Genomic DNA, 18,875 nt, shown 5'->3' with positions numbered 1-18,875 from the left:
AATTAATACTCGCATGAATAATCATACACACTTACATCCAATATTCCTCATGAGTTATATCCATGAAAGGGGTCACTTTGGCGACATTTCACTTCAATTGACTCACTTGAAATAACAGACAACTTAATGGATAACCAAATAACAATCAAAGTTAGTGCATAGAGATACCAAAGCCCCATAAATCTTATTGTACTTTCGCTTGGGCGAGGTACTCTCGCTTAGGCTCAATAGAAGACAATGCTTCTGTTCAGTTCTCGCTTGGGCGAGCGTACTCTCGCTTGGGTTCCATGGCATAAATAAAACACCAAAACCCTAAATCAATCCAGATTTCGGGGAATAAAAAAGGAACCTAATTTCACACATGAATCAAATTAGGGTTGCTCTAATACAAATTTTTGGAAATTTATGTAATCCCTTATGATGAATGCGGAAAACCTAATGATCAGGGCCTTGTTCCTATAACACAATGTTTATGCCCATACATAAACCTAAATGGAACAACCTTCGCTTAGGCTCAATAGAAGACAATGCTTCTGTTCAGTTCTCGCTTGGGCGAGCGTACTCTCGCTTGGGTGAGGTACTCTCGCTTGAGCGCAATAGAAGCCAATGCTTCTGTTTAGCTCTTGCTTGGGCGAGGTCATATCGTTTGGGCGAGCATGTTCTCGCTTGAGCGAGAGCACTGGGACAAAAAGATGATCTTCCAGATGTTAGAGCCTGATGGTTTTCCTTTTGCTTCTTTAGAGGGGAATCAGAAAGCCAAAAGAGAGTGTATCATTCTGATGGAGTTGTGATGGATGTCCTGATGGTTTTATTATCTCACTTTCTTTTCACCTTATAGATAATGTTAACCTTTTAATCCACTTATTCTCATCAGCCACTCAACCAAACCTATTGCTCTACAAATGAGGACCATAACCCATAAAAGTAACCGTAGCGGTTACTACTCAAGTTGCAATATTTCTAATTCAGTCCCGTCATCAAATCAGAATTTGTCTGAAGGTATCTACACTTATAATATTTTATGACATATATATGCCCTTAGCCACCAAATTAATTCTTGAAGACCATTTTATATTTGGCTAATTAAATAATGGTCATAACATAATTATAAAATTATATTTATGACCCATAAATTGTCAGAAATTCTAACAATATTCTCAGTCATTACATACTTTTTTCACTCCACAATTCTCTCTTGCATTCATTACTCTTCACTCTCTCACAATATTCTCACTTCCTACAATTTCTCATTCTCTAAATCCCTAACATCTTATATTGCTGTTATTATTTTGGGTTTTAAATCTTTCACTTTAGATCTTGTATTTTCCCCTCGAGTGGAACCTTATTATTGAAAAGTGTATACATTTAAAAGATAACGATAATGGGAACTATTTACTTACAGCAAATTAGAGTTAATGCTTTGTCAAAACATGTTTCGGTGAATGTTAGAAATACAATCAATTAATTTCATGATTAGATTGTAGCACTTTGTATAACAATAAATTCAATTATTCACTCTGGAGGTTGAATATCACTAAGCAAAATTTGAGCTACTAAAACAAAAATTGAGGTACTAAGCGAGAGTTGGTGAAAATTTGAGTGTAGCTATTGCCTTAAATTCGCTAAGAGAATTTGCGAGACTGGAATTAGTTGAAATCTTGTCTTTGAAAAAATTACTTAGATTTTTAAGATATTGGATTAACTATTTCAGCATCAATTTTATAAATTTCTTTTGTTTGACAAATCGAGGTGTTATAGTGGAGGCTCGAAGAAGTGAATTCAATGGTTGGCCTAGGCTTAGCTGCGATGAGTGTACACTACTACTTGGATTATTGAGTAGACTTTTTTGCTTCCATATGTTGTTGCCTCCTAATCCTATATTCCTTTCTAGGTTGCAGCTGCAGCCTGTCTACTTTTTGGTGGGAGTTAGGAGTTTCTTCCAAGTTGATGATCATCTATGCTTGGGAACAAATGTCCTCCTTGGTGGTTAATTGGTCTTTTGTCAACTCTATCTTGAATAGATCATGATGTGGCCTAGTGAATAAGAGGTGTACAGTCAAAGCTGAATTTAGACTGTGGACTTTCATGGCAGCTTCATTGGATCTATCTAAGTAGTCTGTGATTGATTCGTGTCGACCTTACTCGATGCCATATAAGGTGTGTGAATAATGAAATTGCTATTTGTTTGTTGTGAACCATATGTTGAACTTGTCCGCCGGGTGGGACTATTAACATGGAGTGATTTTGATATGGATGAACCACCACAGGGTTGTACACTTTACTGTCAGGGGAGATCCCTACACATGATGGGGTCCAATGCTTTATGAAACAAAATTGATTTTCAAAGGTGCCGCATGTGATCATGAGGGTCGGTGGTACTATTGTATTGTTCGATGTTTGTGGGGCTGGCTAGCAGGGTGGATGACATTATCTCGGACATGAAAGACTACTTGGTAGTGGATTTGGCTCTAGTTGCGATGTGTGGTTGGTGGTGGATTTGGCTCTAGTGGCGATGTGTGGTTGGTGGTGGATTTAGCTCTTTTGTTGTCCAGTTGTTGAGGCGAGACTCGCAAGCAGATTTAGCCTCATATGCCTCTTGAGCTGACCTAGGTTGTCTGTAGCTAGTTCTTGTGGTTTTGGGTTGGCGAAGCTCTGCTAACTTTTGGGCTTGTTGTTGAATAAGTTGTTCTTGTTGCTCTATCTTTTGGAAAACTTGTTGCGTGGTGGGTTGTCGTGGTGTCTTAGGTTCTACTAATTTGGTTAGAGGGTTGTATGTGGGGTTGAGGACTGAGAGATGGAATGTTGTGGTTGGGTAAGACGTTAGTTTCTGCTCCTTCAATATAGTTGTGGGGATGTGCTTGGTTTCTGGTGGCCACCATGGTGTAGGTAAGCCACATACGATGTCAATATTCTTTAGTGTGGAGGTGGTAGGTCAAAGTCCCGATCTTCCTATTGAATGCAGGCAAAAGTCGGTCAAGGACCGTCTTGGGTCAGTGTCTGAAATGATACTTCAACGCTCAAGTCAGTATAGATGTAGACATGGAGAGAGAAGGTAGAGTGAGAGTATGAGAATATAAGTCTAAGTAGGTCTTCCTTATGAGAGATATCTCTTATTTATAGAAATGTTAAGTGTAATGTACTCTAGAATGACATGTTTTAATCATGATGAGTCGTCTTACCAGGTGTACCTAGACTGGTATGAGTTGTTTTATCCATGTGGGACAACCCTGCGACGTGTGTGCTTTGAGTGGCACAATAGTTTATCTAGGATAGGTTGCCTTGTTGCCTACTCAGGTTGTTGCATTCGTACGTTGGGTCAAATATCCTTACTGCATGATAAAGGGTAATCTATAATGTTCACACAACATGTTCGACTCTGTAGCAGAATTTGCACTATTTAGGCGGCACATCAGTCTTATAGTAAGGATTTATGGTTTTGTAACTGCTGACTAAGTTATATCTTATCACTGTCTTCCTTTACCATAGTTAGGTCAATCATCCGAACATAATCCATAGTCACATATGCCAAATCTTATTTGCCCAAGCGTGATCAATAACCACGGTCAAGTCTTATTTATGAGGTGATAGGTCGTGGTCCTATAAGGCAGCTGGTGTTTGATTGGTCCGGATAGTGAATGGAACAATGATCATGAGTTATGGTGTTGTGTTGAGGCTTATGGTGCCAAGGTAGAGGACATGGTGGGTGAGTTAACCATGAATCTGCCACGAAGTGAGGTTTGTCTATGGCGTGGCAATGGTGGTGTAGCAGGTGTGAGAGGGGTGGATCGGGTGATTATAAAGGTAGGGAGTGAAGATAAAATGGATGAAAACACCTTTGAAATAATGGTGAAAGTAAGTATAATTAGTCAAATCTCAAGGAAGGTAAATGTATGAATATGGAATGGCCAACACTATTAATTTATCATGGGTGGTATTCACTTTTCATTTCTTTCTTTCTTTAAAGTAATTAATAAATTGTTTTAGAATTCATTCGTATTTAAAAGCTTATACGTTATCTTTAATAAAAACAATACATTGCATCTAATATTTGAGAAGTTTATTTAGTTCTTGAAACTATAAGTAAGGGTTATATTAGGTTTTTATTTATTAAAGGATTATATTACTAGTTTTTTGTCTTTAGGGTTAGTTGTTAGATATTAGTATGTTAGTATTTTGTTATGAGTGAGACTCTACCCTCAACCTCTTATACCTACCATCAAACCACCCTTATAACTCCCATTTTTGTTGATGGTGGGACTCGAACTCACAACCTCCTACACTCCATTCCTTACGACTGCCTTTTTAGGTTTGTTATTGGAGACTATTATTTTCTAAAGGAACTAGCATTAGGGATTATTTGAATGAACATTTACAATTTCAATAATGTGAGCAGTATTTATAATTATAGACCAAAGTGGTGATTTTTTAAAATAAAAACTTAATGTGTATGGACTGAAATAATAATTTATCAAAAATGGAATATTATATTTTTATTCAAAACTCAAAATAACTGTTTTGAATTACATTTAAATAATATTCTTTCCACTTCATTAATAATGGAGGACAAATTCGTTTACATCCAAATTAAGTTATTTTATTTACATTTAATCTCAGCCATTTTTTCTCTCTCACTATTTATTTCACTCACTTATTTAGTCCATTGGATTTAGGAAAATGAATGGTTGAGATTGAGTGTAACTATAGTAACTTAACTTTAGTGTAAACGAATCTCTCCTATTAATAAATTTATTTTTATGTGTGTGTGGGGAGATGGCAAAACCCAAGGAAACAAAAGAAAAAGGAATAACAAGGATTAGAGTACTAGAGGTGAACATGAATCATATTGGGATGAGTTAAAACTTGTCTCTATTCGATCCTAAATGTTAGCTAGTTTATTTTTTAAACCTGAACTCAACCTTAGACTTGAAGCTAACCTGACCATGAATGTTGGTCGGGTCAAACTTTAAACTCGAACTCAACCTAGGCTCGATTAAATATAATTGTTGGAACTTGCTTTGTTTGGAGGTTATTAGTAAAGACTTTTAGTCTGAAATAAAAAAAACTCACAAGTCTCACATTGAGTGGTGGAAGAATATGGAAAAAATCTCATGTTATATAAATAGAAATATCCTCCCTTCATATTTTATTGTCCCAAGTTGAGTACATTTTTACAACCTTTTCTTTCCCCTCATGCTTTTCATCGATGCATTTCTTGCAAATCTCTCTCTTTCTTGGTACTAAGAATTGGCACATGAGCCAAATTCTGTAATTTCGAGAACTAACACTGATAATTAGTGGACCAAACAACTTTGACCTTAACAAACCATTTCGGTTTGATGAGATTAACTTCAAACGGTGACAACATAAGATGAAAATTTTCCTCACTATAAGAAAAGTTGTCCACATTCTAAAAACTGATGTCTGAGTGGTGCCAAAATAAGCTGAAAAAGAGGAAAGTGATAAACTAACTATTGATATAGCTCTCTGTAATGAAGATAATTACATTTGTAAGAATTTCATTCTGAATGTGTTGTTAAATGATCTATTTGATTACTACAACTTATATAAGTCTACCAAACTAGTTTAGTATACACTTCAAAAAAATAATACTTAAGAAATTGAGAGTAAAAAATATATTATTAATCATTTTCAATAAAAATCTATTTAATCAAACTATTAATTTGTATATACTTTATATTCGATTAATAAAATATTGGTCTAGTAGTATAAGATTCGTTAAGTTCTTAGAATGATCAAATATTAAAATTCGATTTTTAAAAATAAACTTATTAAAAGAGATGGTGATAAAATTCAAAAGTGATTAGTAATATATTTATATATTAAATGATACTAATACAAAAATATAAAGTTCACAATCCAACCTCGTTTGAGATGGAGATTGATCACGTGTTGGGGTGTGGCGCATATGAGACACACGTAGCCCTTGCTCCCTTCGAAGCGGCAAAGGAAAATTATTTGCAAATACTAAATTACCAAAGTACCCACAGTGGCGGTGTGTTTTTATCCACACACGTTGTCCATTTAACTTTGTCTTTTTTAAAGTGGAAAACAAAACTGTATTATATAGGACGAATATGACGTACGGAATGTGAATTTCCATGGTAATCTTGTGTCACGTGATACATGCCCATTTGTCTTATTCTTTTTTGGATGTATGCATAATGCATATCATCAAAAATCAAACTATAAATATGGAAATAAAAAACTGATAGAATAATGTGGATAGAATAATGAGTATAATGTCCATATATTAAATGGGTAAAAGTTTATATATAGTAAATAAATTATTCATTATTTATTATATTACTTTTATTTAATGATCAATAATGATAAAACATAAATGATGAATAATACAGTAATAATATAAAAATCTCTTACACTGTCAATATATATATATATTTTTTCTAGAATAATTTCGAAATGGTTGTTAGTAACTATTTTTTTCTTAATTTACCATTTAACTTTACCAATTGGTCGATCTTTATGTAATAAAATATTACTAATAAGTCAACATAAACACATAGTAACATAATAGTGAATGTTAGACTAAAAACAAGAGAATAAATAAATTTTTATTGGTATATAATAAAAAATTAAGTAATAATGATATGAAAGTCCAGATTAAAACAAAAATATATAGGTGAGAATTTTTTATTGTGAATAGTTTAACATGACTAATTTCACTAATAATTAAAACTTAATAGATAATCAAATTTTTAATTTTTTTATTTAAACTAAATTGTCTCTTTGCTTCTATTAGTCTCGCTTAATGTGAATTTAATTCGGTTGAAGCAGAATTTTCACGTTACAAAAGCAATCCAAATCAGTGTTCAGTTAAGAATGTGTGAATTAAAGTCTTTTAAAAGTTCAATCACTAATCAAACCAGTCAAACCACATGATCTGGTCCACTCCTCATATTATTAACCCAGCTCCTTCTACTTAAACATTTGCGTACTTATTTCATTTTATATTTAAAATATTATTTTCAAGTGTTAGTTTAACATTAACCCTCTGGTAATTGAAAATAAGGAGTTAAGTTAAAGTAGCATAAGTATATATTGAAAAATTACTATCTGGTCCTACTCGAACAATTTAACTAATTGTATCTTAAGTGGGGCCTCTTGGATGTGATTCAAATTTCATAACATTAATTTGAGTAACTTAAATACTTTTGGAAAACATCCTTGCATAGATATCTGATCATACATTTAGATATCAATCTTTCATTTATCGAATTAGATGATTCTTTTAAGTGATGGAAGAATGCAAAAGGGAGGTCTTATAAACAAAAATACATTTAAGTATGTAGCAAATACTTTTTTTAAAAGAAATTCTTATCACAATATTACTATATGTATATAACAAGTTGTTCAATGTAAAAAGGGGAATCAAGCATATATAAAAAGTGCATACATATTCAATATTTTAAAAGGCTATTTTTATTAAGAAAACTAATTATATATAAAGGGAGGATGAATAGACTATATAAAAATGAGTTATATAATAAATGAGCAAAAAAGAAAACATGTGTTTTTATGATTTCCATGATAAGTATTTTTTAAAACGATAGTGTAAATAGTAATTACATTTTATATAAATAATAATAATCAATTTTCTTCATAATTTACTTTGAATTCTCATTTTCGTTTAAATTTTCACGTATATATTTCATTTATTTTTCCATGATAAATAAGGATCCTCAATTTTTTCTCCTAAGAGCCTATAAAATATCAGAACCAACCAATATATATCATATCTTATCTATTCAATACAAATTTAATCATCAAAACCAAGAGAGTGTATAATGTATATTACAAAACCATTTTTTACTAACACTTCATGCCAATGAGAAACCGACCCACAACCTACTTAAGACCAGATTATCTTTTCTGTTGCAACCCCACACTACTCCATTCCAAAACCCCATTTCCAATGAAAATACTATCACCAATGTAAGCCCAACCCTAAAGTAGATGAACCCACCATTTTAGGCCCCATGTTTACCCATAATATTAACAGACAAAAACTCTATTATGATTTTCTCCTTTTCTATATGTTAAATGAAATTTATTATGATAATTTTTCATCCAAATTAATTAAGATATAAATTTACATAAAATCATAATAATCTCAAAAACAATTTATCAATTTAAAAGTCTTTGTTAGGCGTCTAGCAACGTTGGGTTTCGTTGGGTTAGTCCTAAATATGATCAAACTAGACTTTATATATTAGAAGATTAACTATATAAGGAATAGAACAAATACCATGTTTCTTGTCACAAGGGGTGCGACCATTGTTTAATAGTCATCATGTCTAAGTCTGAGTGTAGCTCCACTAATTTAAAATCCATGCAATGAAGCATAAACCAAATTTGATATAGATTAGAGGAATTTATAAAATAACAATTCTTTTAGGGTCTGTTTGTGAGCTTGGTTTTAGAATGAAAAAAGAAAAGAAAAGAAAGGTTTCAGAATCCCCTTAAACTCAACACATAAATGAACCCTTAATCAACGGGGACAAAGCCTAAGGAGAAAGATTAAGTTACTGCTAAACAGGTATTTAACATTCCCATATAACATCTGTGATAGCTGAGTGTACGATACAGACCGCAATCCATATTAGCTAGAACATCAAGATCACAAAAAACTTCATCAAGTATAAAGCTGAATTGTATAAGAATCCAAAGGGGATCCTGATGTTGTATTCCAGAGGAGGAAGGTGGAAAAAAGCATTGCAAATGCATGACTTGATGGGCAGACAAGGGATAACATTTTAAAACCAGTTTCAGAGGAGAGACTCTTCGATGCACGGAGAAGGGAGATCAAGATAAGGTGTTGATGAAACGCACAAGGTGGTCTACAGAAGGCATCAAGGGGGAAAAAGTTTGAGAGGAATGAATTCTCCATACCCTTTCCATGCTTGGGAATTGGACTTCATTGGTCTGATTAAGCCGTCATCACAAAAGAATAAGTATATTCAAACTGCAACGGAACAATACAGCAAATGGGTGGAAGTTGTGGCGTGTACAGATACTAATGGGGAATTAGTGGAAGTTGTGGCCTGTACTCATTTCATTAACAAGGGGGTGCATGATGTTTTGGAGATGTACAAAATCAAGCATCATAAGTCTACATCTTACTACCCCAAGTGGAAAAGTCAAGTTGAGTCAACCAACAAGATGCTAAGTGGGAAGGGCCCTATGTGAAACAGGAAGCACACCCAATGGAATCAGGAAAGCAAGTAGGCCCTTTGAATTTCAAGTATGTAAATAAGTATTCTGTTTAGTCATGTGATGCATGATTCTTCAGCATAAAGAGATGCATGCATTTCTTTAGGATAAAGAACTCAACGGCCACGAAGGTCACCTTTTGAGTAGTTTATTTCTTTTGAAGTAGGAGTAGGAGTAATGAAGTTGTAGTTTAATGTACGATTATATGTATAAGATGACAGTTAAAAAAAGTGTTTAGGACTTGAGTACTGTTACTGATATGATGAAGCATATATAAAAACAAAAACTAGCAATCTGTGCATGGGGGCAAAAATCCAGTTCTTTAAATATGTCATCAATAGCCAAAACCAACAACCCGACCAACCAGATATGTTGTGTTCTTTAACTAACTCATACCTGACCTCAACCAAAATTAACCATTGGATCAATCAGGTTGATAAGGTTCTTGAGTTGTCTTGGAACATAATAACCCCTATCCTATTGTCGTCCCTGCATGAGATCCACCAGTAATCCTAATCAGCCATTAATAACCTGAATGACTTTTGGCTTAATATATGACATGAAAATATTTTATCAACATTCATGATGTAACTGAAACAAAATTAATACTGAATTTAAAACTTCAACTCCAAACAACTTTTTCCACCCCTTCTCCCTTCCTAGCCACATCCAAACAATACAAGCTGTTATCTGGAATGGCAATACGGCCGGACCTTATTTCATCTAGCCACCAGTAACGATCCTCATGACATGAGAGGCTCATACTTCATACCCAGACAGGATACGGAGCATTTCACAACATCCAGGAAAACTGGGAGATTTTAGGATTGGACTAGACAAATCAACCCTTCCCCCTTTCAGATGTAAGACATAAATGTTTCAGTAATAAATTATTCTGCCATTATACATAAGCAATAGTCCAATGACACAACAATTGGCCAGTAAGGGTATATCATTGATCTCCAGAAAGGAAACAGAATCCAGAAACAAAAACGGGCATATAATTCATCAGTCATCACAGTAAATAATTCCTTCATATTTAGAAATAGAGCAGCAAATATCAGGCACAAAATGTATCGCCAACAAGTATGCATTAGTTGACTTTCACATTGTTTATATTAGCACTTCATCCAGATATGAGAATGAGAAAAAATACTTAAAAACCCAGGTGTCTGCATATCATGACAGGCAACAATCACAGATTACTTAAGTTTTAACACGGAATGAGACAGAAAACATCTACCATACTAATTCCTAAAATGAGCTAATATAGCACTAGAGAATAGCTGGGTATTGCTTTGCCTGCTGCCGAACCCTTCTCTTATACTCCACTGCATCCTGCAAAATATATTACAACATAAATACACAACTTTGTGTTAAGATGTTAAAGTCTCCACCTTACCTACACACGAAAAATGGTCTCCATAAAATGTTACATGTCAGATAAGCATATTCTCACCACCTATTCATATCGCACCATGCTAAGATTCAAACAGGTGGGCAATCATAAATAAGAATCCTCAGGAAAGAGGGATCATATATGGAGCTCAAGAACTTAAGAAAAGATATTAGTAACATTACCACTTCACCATATTTTTCCTTGATTATATTAAATTAAACATTCTTTAAATTTTGAGAATGATTATAAATGAAGATGTGTTGAATTTTTTAGGTTAAGTACCTGGATGAATAGATGATAGCCTTCTGTCTGGGCAGGATCAGCAGGATTTGGCTGGTCCAGCAAATCTTGGATGCCAACAAGAATTTGCTTCACTGTTATGGCTGGTCTCCAGCCCTAGATGTAAGAACGATTCCATAAATTTGCTTTCTCAACAAGTAAAATCATACTATAAAAAATAATTTCAGAAAGTCCAAGAAATTTCAAGACAAGTGTACTTACGCTATCCTCATTAAGAATAGACAAGCAAACGGTTCCCGATGGGTAGACATTAGGATGGAAAAAACCTTGTGGGAATTTACACTTCGGAGGCTTGCTAGGGTAGTCTTCACTAAAGTTCAGTGTAAGTGGAAAGTAGCCACCCTCCCAATCAGTCTGAAGCAAAATTAATATGAAGTAAATAACAGAATCACTATTCAATAAGCTGCTTTACTCAGTTGAAAATCAATAAATGGGATGAAATCAGAGAACAATAAATAACTCATTCAAAAAAGGCCTTCAAGGATTAAATAATCAACTAATTTTTACAACCTTGCATGCATCAAATGCACATGAACATAAATACAGTTACTACGGAGCACTATGATTATTTATTTTTTAAGTGTTATGAGCACACTATCTATCACACCCTTTTAAGCTGTTTAAGCACTCCTCTTTATTTTTTTCCTACCAAGTCAATTTCCTAGTGTACTTATCTTATTCAAACCAGAAACTTCATATGCAAATATTGTTGACTTTGTCCTGAACTTAACCCGCGACTTAAATGTAAACATAAGATATAATTCCATTCAATTTTCGAGATAGTTACCATCACCCTATTTATGAGATTCAGAAGCAAGGAATGAAGGGGGTATCTTTGTCTTATCCTTTAAGTATTGAGAATAGAATCTTATTGCTTTAGAAATGAGGTTCTCGATCACCATACCCACTAAGGAACTAACATTATAAGACCTAGCTTCGTTACATCATAAGACCAAGAAATAAAATTTAATAAGTTAATGATACCTCTTGTAATAAAAATATATTATTAAATAAGGTAATAACTTCTAAATGCAAAGTCAAATACCTGCCAGTTCACCCTTAATCACATACCGTTTCCTTTCTTGATTTTATGTTTAATGATACAAGAATAATATATTAGATAGAATATAGCAGTACAAAAAGTGGAGGATAAGAAATCATCATGAAGTAAGCAAAAAAAGTGAGCCAAAAATACACAGATACGAATAAAGAACTAACCAAGAAACATGCAACAAACCATGCCAGTCTCTTTCGAACTAGACAAAGATACCCCCTCTCAAAAGCCCATGGGAAGAACATCAGAAAGGAATCTTTTCATTATTTCTGATAGGAGAGCATTTATACAGTTTAATGATCACTTTTTGGCGATGATCATTGATTATATATATATGAATTATGGCAGCACATTCCTCCCTTCTTGATTATGTGAAGCAATCAAACACAAGGTATGATTCCTAGGTTATCTTCTCAAATTACACTATTTCATTTTATTTCCTATCCTACCATGCATGATTTCTTTAGCATTTAAATTTTAAAGGGGCGGGCATCTTCACTAGTTCACTGCATTAAATCTGTAGTAAATACTTCGCTCAACACTTCCGTTTGCCCCAATCCCATTAAACCCCAAAGCTAAAACCATCCATTTGCGAGTTGGATTTTGGAGGGGAACGAAGGGAAAGGGAAGGCTTCCAGAGCCATGAAATACACTTATGAGATGACTTTGAAGCCTTCCATTTTCATTCCTTCCCCTCCAATACCCAACTCACAAATAGACCTTTAGTGGATTAGTTACATTTTAACTTCAATTGATCCGATCTAGTCAAAGACATCAGAAGGCACTAAGGTGAGCACCTCTGAAAAATAGAACACAACCCTATAGCAAGACGCACACCTCTGGTGACTTAGGCACAACCTTTGGATGATTGCAAAAGACACCAAAAAACCCTGCCATCTAACTCGCAAAGATACTAACGATGTAAAATAACAAGAATGTTGTAAACAAACAAACCAGGTATCAGCCTTTGGACTCTTAATTCTTGGTGTCTTAATTAATTAGTTAACATGTCAACTTACTGCAAAAACTAATAAAAATTTACTTATTTCATTCCTAGCAAGACATTTGCTAATTGCCACCTCTCTATTCAAGATGATAAACATGAAAACCCTCTAAGCCCCACACAATTGACCCACTTTTTTCTTCTCAAAATATCCTATTATCTCATTTTTCAACATTAAAGATAAGTTCCAATTGAAAAACAACCACGCATAATCAAAAGCAAAAAGAGGTCAAGTAAAATTAGAAAATTTGAGATATTGAATTAATATTAATAATGAATAAGCACTTAAAAGAGAAATTACCCCAGCTTTTCCAGGAATCGTGCAATGCCAGACCATCAAATTCACAGTACCATCAGGCAGAGTCTCAGGCTTCGCAACAAAACCCTAAATCACATAAAACAATCAAATCAGAAAAACGTAAACAAAACGAAACGAAACGTTTTTGAAAAAAGTGAGTAAGAAGAATGAGGAATGAAAGTTTAGTGTAAGAACATGAGGATGGTTCTTCCGCCATGATTTACGTTCCTCAGTGAGGCGTCCACGAGCAATACCAGACATGTTTCTCTCTCTTTCTCTTCCGAGTCACCAACCCACTCTTTGTATCTCTCGCTTGTGGCTCCGATTCAACTCAGTGCCGAATCGTTTTGGGGTTTCAAGTTTCTATATGTGTAAGGGAAGGTTCTATTCTCTTTTATGAAGTAACAAAGGAACAAGAAATGACGTGTTAATATGAAAGCTGCGCCAATAATTAAGGGCGAATCCCATGTTTCCAGAATTGTTTAATGGTTTAATTGTGATAACTTATAAGGCAGTAACAATTAAAGGTAAGCACAAATGATTGGATGATTATGATGATACAGTTGTTGTGAGTTATCAATTTTATCTTTTTTAATAATTTTGTTTTACAAAAATACCATAAAAATAGAAGAAAAATAAGAGGGGAAGAAAAATAGGAAAGGAAGAGAGAAAAAGAAAGAAAGAAAAATATATATTTGTTTTAGATTTGATATAAGTAGTAAAATACAAATAAGGAGAGAATTTTGTTAAGAAAGAAAAAATGCGACTTCATTGAAATCTATTTTCCCCCTCCTTTTACTTCTCCTCTTTTCCTCTACCACATACTTAACAACTATATCATATTATTAAAAAAAATAATATTTTTCATTTATTTGTAATTATTCTTGCCAAAATCTCGAATCTAAAATAAACAACTTTTTTTTAACATCATCAACTATTTAGATCCATTATAAGAATTTCATAAATCACTTACATTTGTTACCTTTTATGCAGACTATATAGTTCAAAGTAATTACAGGTGAATCTCATAATTATATTCAAAATGTCTAACTCTTTGTGCTTGGTCAACACACGTTTACACATGAAGCCAATTGCATTAGTGCAATATGCATTCTATGTCCTGTCAGCATGTGTGACACTAGTTCATGTTGATATCAACACTAAAATAATCTACTTATGTAATGCTAATGTCAATTCGAACATCATCAACCAAAAACAACCATGTGGTTGTCTGCCAATGTTCCTATCACTTTGACCATAATTGACTTGTTTTCTAGGAAACAATAAACGACTCATATTTGAAGGTTTTGTGTATGCCATGAGACCAATTTGGAGGTCTATAAGTTGTTCTAGATTATTTTGTTCATTTTTTGTCCTTCATGGACCTCGTCCAAGTGTATTATTTGAACCTTTTGCTTTCTCTTTCTATTTCTCGTATTTTATTTTTTGTTTTAAATAAATGATATGAGTTTTTGAAGATGTTTACTCTCTTGATTTTGAGTGGCAATGCTTGTTTGAGAATTCATGTTTCTTTTCAAGATATTCCATTAGGTTTGGAAATTAAATTGTTGATAATTGATAAAAATATATTTACGAGGTATGTTTTGTTGGATTGGCATGATCATAAATGATTTCTTGAGATAAATGTTTTCTCGAATTGATATGGTTTTTAAAGTTAAAAAAAAATGTCATAAGGTTAGGAGAATGGTTGGGGACGATGTCGCCCCTTTCTTTCTTATTTGAGTTGAGTGGGTGGTTATAGTCATTAACATTATCTTTACTTTCTCTCGAGATTTAAAGCACGGTCTACGACTAAGTGCTGTTTCTTTTCTCTAAGCAATTTTTGTAAATAAATATACACAAACATTTTAATAGGACAATTTGTCTTATATTTGGAAGAATGGTTATGGCTAGTGTCATCTTTTTCCTTTTTTTATATTTTAGTTGAGTATGTGATCATGAGCATTAGTGTTGGCTCTACCCTCTCATAGCCTTCCTTTGGTTGTGTGAAGAAAGATGGGAAAAGAGTTGAGGGGAGAGAAGTGATATAAATAATCAATGTTTCCTTCATTTGCTTGAGAATAGAGAAAGTGTGGAGTACTAAAAAAAATAGGTGGGCCCCATACATAATCATTTCTCACCAAATATGAAGAGAAAGTTAAATTGAAAAAAGTTGGATGGTGTGAAATGACAAATGTTATCTTATAATGTAATAATATATCAGATTAAAATTTATCCATTTTTTATTTTAAGGGCGTTTTCATCTTTTCAAATATAATATTTTTCTCATCTCTCATTTTTTTGTTCAACCAAATAGGAGAGATAGAGAATAAAATATCTCTTTCTCCCATCTTTCTTTTTTATTTTACTAATATCAAACAATATAAAAATTCATTCTCTTTCTCATCATTTTCCTTCTCTTTACTATCTATCTTACATCTTTCTTTCTTCTTTCAAGCAAACAAAGCATTAAAATTAAAAAGGAGGTCCAAGATCAAATATTGATTTTGTTGTTTCGAAGTTTATTTTTTATTTTAATAAATAACCAAAACAATGGTGTAATCTTGATTTTCCTATTGCACCAGGAGATGTGTATGAGAAAAATAAACTCTTCTTAGACACAAAAATCATTAAAAAAATTGTTTGTTTCTTCTTATTAATTAAATAAATTATAATTATCAAATGCTTTTAAGGGTAGTGAATTTGGTCCTAGCCATCAACAAAATATTACCTAGGTATGGATACACGAGTGTTGATGTCAAATTTGGTTCATAATTGACCCCTGAGTTTAGAGATTTAATTTGTAGACTATGATTTTCCAAAATGGGTGGTTAGAGAGTTTTTTTGCATTTTGACTACAAAAACATGGTAATCATTGCAAGACAATTCAGAACTGTTCTTTTAAGAGGGAATGGTCGGTAATTGATGTAGAGTGGTAGATGATGAATACCCGGTTGAAGATAAAGGATCTGGGGATCTGGTCAGAATGTCGTCTAGGCCCGCCTGGGGAGGTACTTGAAAAGGATCTCCGACGATCAAGTCAGTTGAGTATTCTAGAGAGATAAATGGAGTAAATAAGAGAGAGATTGAAACAATAAGTATAACAATAAATGATGGAATGAAAATTAGTTATACTCCTTGTGTGATATCTTATATTTATAGAGTTTAGGAAATTTTGAGATGGCATCTGGTCACTGACCATTATTTAACGGGTACAAGGGATGTACTCTGGTCGTCCTTGCTTGACCTGCGGATCTACTCTTGTCGAATTGTCGGGGGCAGGTAGAATCTTCAGGCGGCATGACAAGCGGTTTGTTGTCTGACATTGATGGCGAGTCAGCAGCGTATTAAATGGTATATCAAAGGTGCATTAAATAGCATGCCAGAAATGCATTAAATAGCGTGTCAGATGCCTTAATGTTGTGCGATAGTATCCTTGGATAAATTGAGAAAACCAACTTAATTCAACACTTTTTGGATAAAATATCACAATCTTGTATATATACTTTGTGTATTTCTTTTGTAATATATTTTGTAGGATTTTGGTGGAAAAGAGAAGAATTAATCAAACACAAACAAAGTACTTAAAATAGGTCAAAATTGATCATCAAATGACATGCTTAAGCTTGACGTGGCAAGCTATGTGCTTAAGCATGACTCAACAAGACTTGGCCTATGCGCAAAATATGGAGTCAACTTGAAGCTGCTCACTAAGCAGCTTAGCTTGGACCATGCCCAGCTGACTTAGACACTAGTCTGGCACGACCAGACCCAACTTGGCACGGTGAGAACACAAGCATGGCACGGTTAGAACACAAGCCTAACACAAGCCAACCTGCTCAAGCAGACAGTTTAGCAGAGCACCTGGACCGCCCAACTTGGAACCACACACCTGACCAGATCAGCAATCACCAGGCCAAATCACCATTAGCACGGTCAAAGCTGCTCAAGCAGGCAGCTTAGCGGTGCCTAATAAGAAGCTTGACGGTGTGCACCCAACAACTTGGTCAAGTTGACTTAGCCACCAAGCAATCATGACCTCATACATGACCTCATTTCAAGTAGCCTCCATATATTTTTCAGAGGTAGCTCGCCATAACTGGGCCAATAGCTCACAACTAGCTTGGGTGAGTCAGTCCCAAGCAGGTGACTAAGCTGCTTGGCCAAGTGCCAAACCCATGCTGAAGGTTTCGGTGAGCAATTTGGCGGTGGCGGAAAAATCCTATAAATAGGAGGCACTTCAAGGCTTCATTGATTCATTCTCATTCTAATTCACATTCCACTTCTCTCTCAAACCGAATTCTCTCTTCTTCTACATCTTCTTGTAATTTTCTTGGAGAATTTCCACTCCAAAGTAGTTTAGGTAAGTGTAGTTTATAGTTTTTTCTTTCATAATTCAAGAGGAGAAAGGAGATGGCAAATGAGATGCACAAACATAATTTTGTAATCTCATTTCGGTCCAAAAAGCATCTCATCCTTGGATAGATGGCTCATGCTCCTACAAATTGACTTGAATTATGGTGTAATTTCTTCTCTTTAATTTATCATCTTTTGAAATTAATGCATTCAAGTTATTACTTTTTGGTTAAGTTTTGATTCTTTATGAAGTTCTTAATGCGGTTTTAGCTTGATCACCTAAAACTTGATTTAAATATCCAAAATACTTCTTCTTAAAGTGTTGACAAGTGAACTAAAAAGTATAACCTACACCTTAGTTCATGTGCCACATCAAGCATCTATTTTAAGCAACTTATGTTTAAGGCTAAATAAAGTTAATGGAGCCTGAAGTAGGGTGTGACAACCTACTTCGACGAGTAGCACTTAACTATTATTCAGTGCATTACATAATATTTGAAAATCATCTTATCACTCTAGGACACTAGATGAAGGATTTAGAAATGATGTGTGGAATTAACCGAAAGTATAACACATATCTTGTAATGTTTTCAGAAATCAAGTAGAGAAATAATTCCATATTTCCAATCAATTTCCTCCTCAAGAATTTGTTTACAATAGTTGTTTTATGATTATGTTTACTTGTTAATATTTCATAAATAAAACCAAATAAAAAATATGTTTAAACTTTATTAGTAATATAACATGTTTATAATAATCTTCTATTAGGCAATTCCTTGTGGTTCGACTTAACCCTATACTATACTACAATTGAATATTGAAAGAGATGCAAATGTAAAATAGTAAAGTGTTAACTTATAAATTTTATTTGTTGACAAAGAAAGAAACCTTGAATCAAAGTGCAATTTAATTCATAAGTTGTATCTCTGTGAAAAAGGAAAAATACATTGTCATAATGAGTGATCTAACTACTAACTTTTATTTTCTATCATTTACTTTCCGCAACTAACATTTACTTTCCATAACTAACATTTACTTTCAGTCATTTACATTTCCGCAACTAAGATTTATTTATTGCCTTATTCTTTATTCTTTATACCAACCCTTCAAAAGAAGTGGTACGGTTAAATTATAAATTTATTGCTTTATTTATTTGTTTTTTTACCAACCTTCCATAAGGAAGTAGTTCGGTTAATAAAGGAAACCGAAAATA

General features: G+C 33.7%; 1 protein-coding gene across 2 annotated transcripts; it reads right to left on the bottom strand.

The window, feature by feature from the left end:
- On the bottom strand, window positions 10,237–13,706 carry LOC109350130 (SUMO-conjugating enzyme SCE1-like). Of its 2 annotated transcripts, XM_019591276.1 has the most exons (6): window positions 13,502–13,706; window positions 13,310–13,393; window positions 11,153–11,305; window positions 10,934–11,047; window positions 10,521–10,590; window positions 10,237–10,481 (listed from the first exon to the last, which is right to left on the bottom strand). In XM_019591276.1, exons 1-5 carry the CDS (start codon window positions 13,565–13,567, stop codon window positions 10,528–10,530), a joined length of 480 nt encoding a protein of 159 aa, XP_019446821.1. In that variant the 5' UTR covers window positions 13,568–13,706; the 3' UTR covers window positions 10,237–10,481; window positions 10,521–10,527. The 2 variants fall into 2 exon arrangements, with proteins under 2 accessions (XP_019446821.1, XP_019446820.1); XM_019591275.1 differs by having other exon boundaries at window positions 10,237–10,590; window positions 13,502–13,705.

This window comes from Lupinus angustifolius, chromosome LG06 (assembly GCF_001865875.1).
Source record: "Lupinus angustifolius cultivar Tanjil chromosome LG06, LupAngTanjil_v1.0, whole genome shotgun sequence".
Lineage (NCBI taxonomy): Eukaryota > Viridiplantae > Streptophyta > Magnoliopsida > Fabales > Fabaceae > Lupinus > Lupinus angustifolius.
Note: the sequence above shows the minus strand (reverse complement) of the source record. Positions and strands in the feature narration are given on the sequence as shown.

What these genes read in the sequence shown, in the direction of transcription:
- LOC109350130 (XM_019591276.1), bottom strand. Translation starts at nt 13,567, where the DNA reads ATGTCTGGTATTGCTCGTGGACGCCTCACTGAGGAACGTAAATCATGG. An exon ending in CGATTCCTGGAAAAGCTGGG is followed by an intron (nt 11,306 to 13,309) that starts GTAATTTCTCTT and finishes ATTTTGCTTCAG; the next exon opens with ACTGATTGGGAGGGTGGCTA. An exon ending in GCTATCATCTATTCATCCAG is followed by an intron (nt 10,591 to 10,933) that starts GTACTTAACCTA and finishes TATATTTTGCAG; the next exon opens with GATGCAGTGGAGTATAAGAG.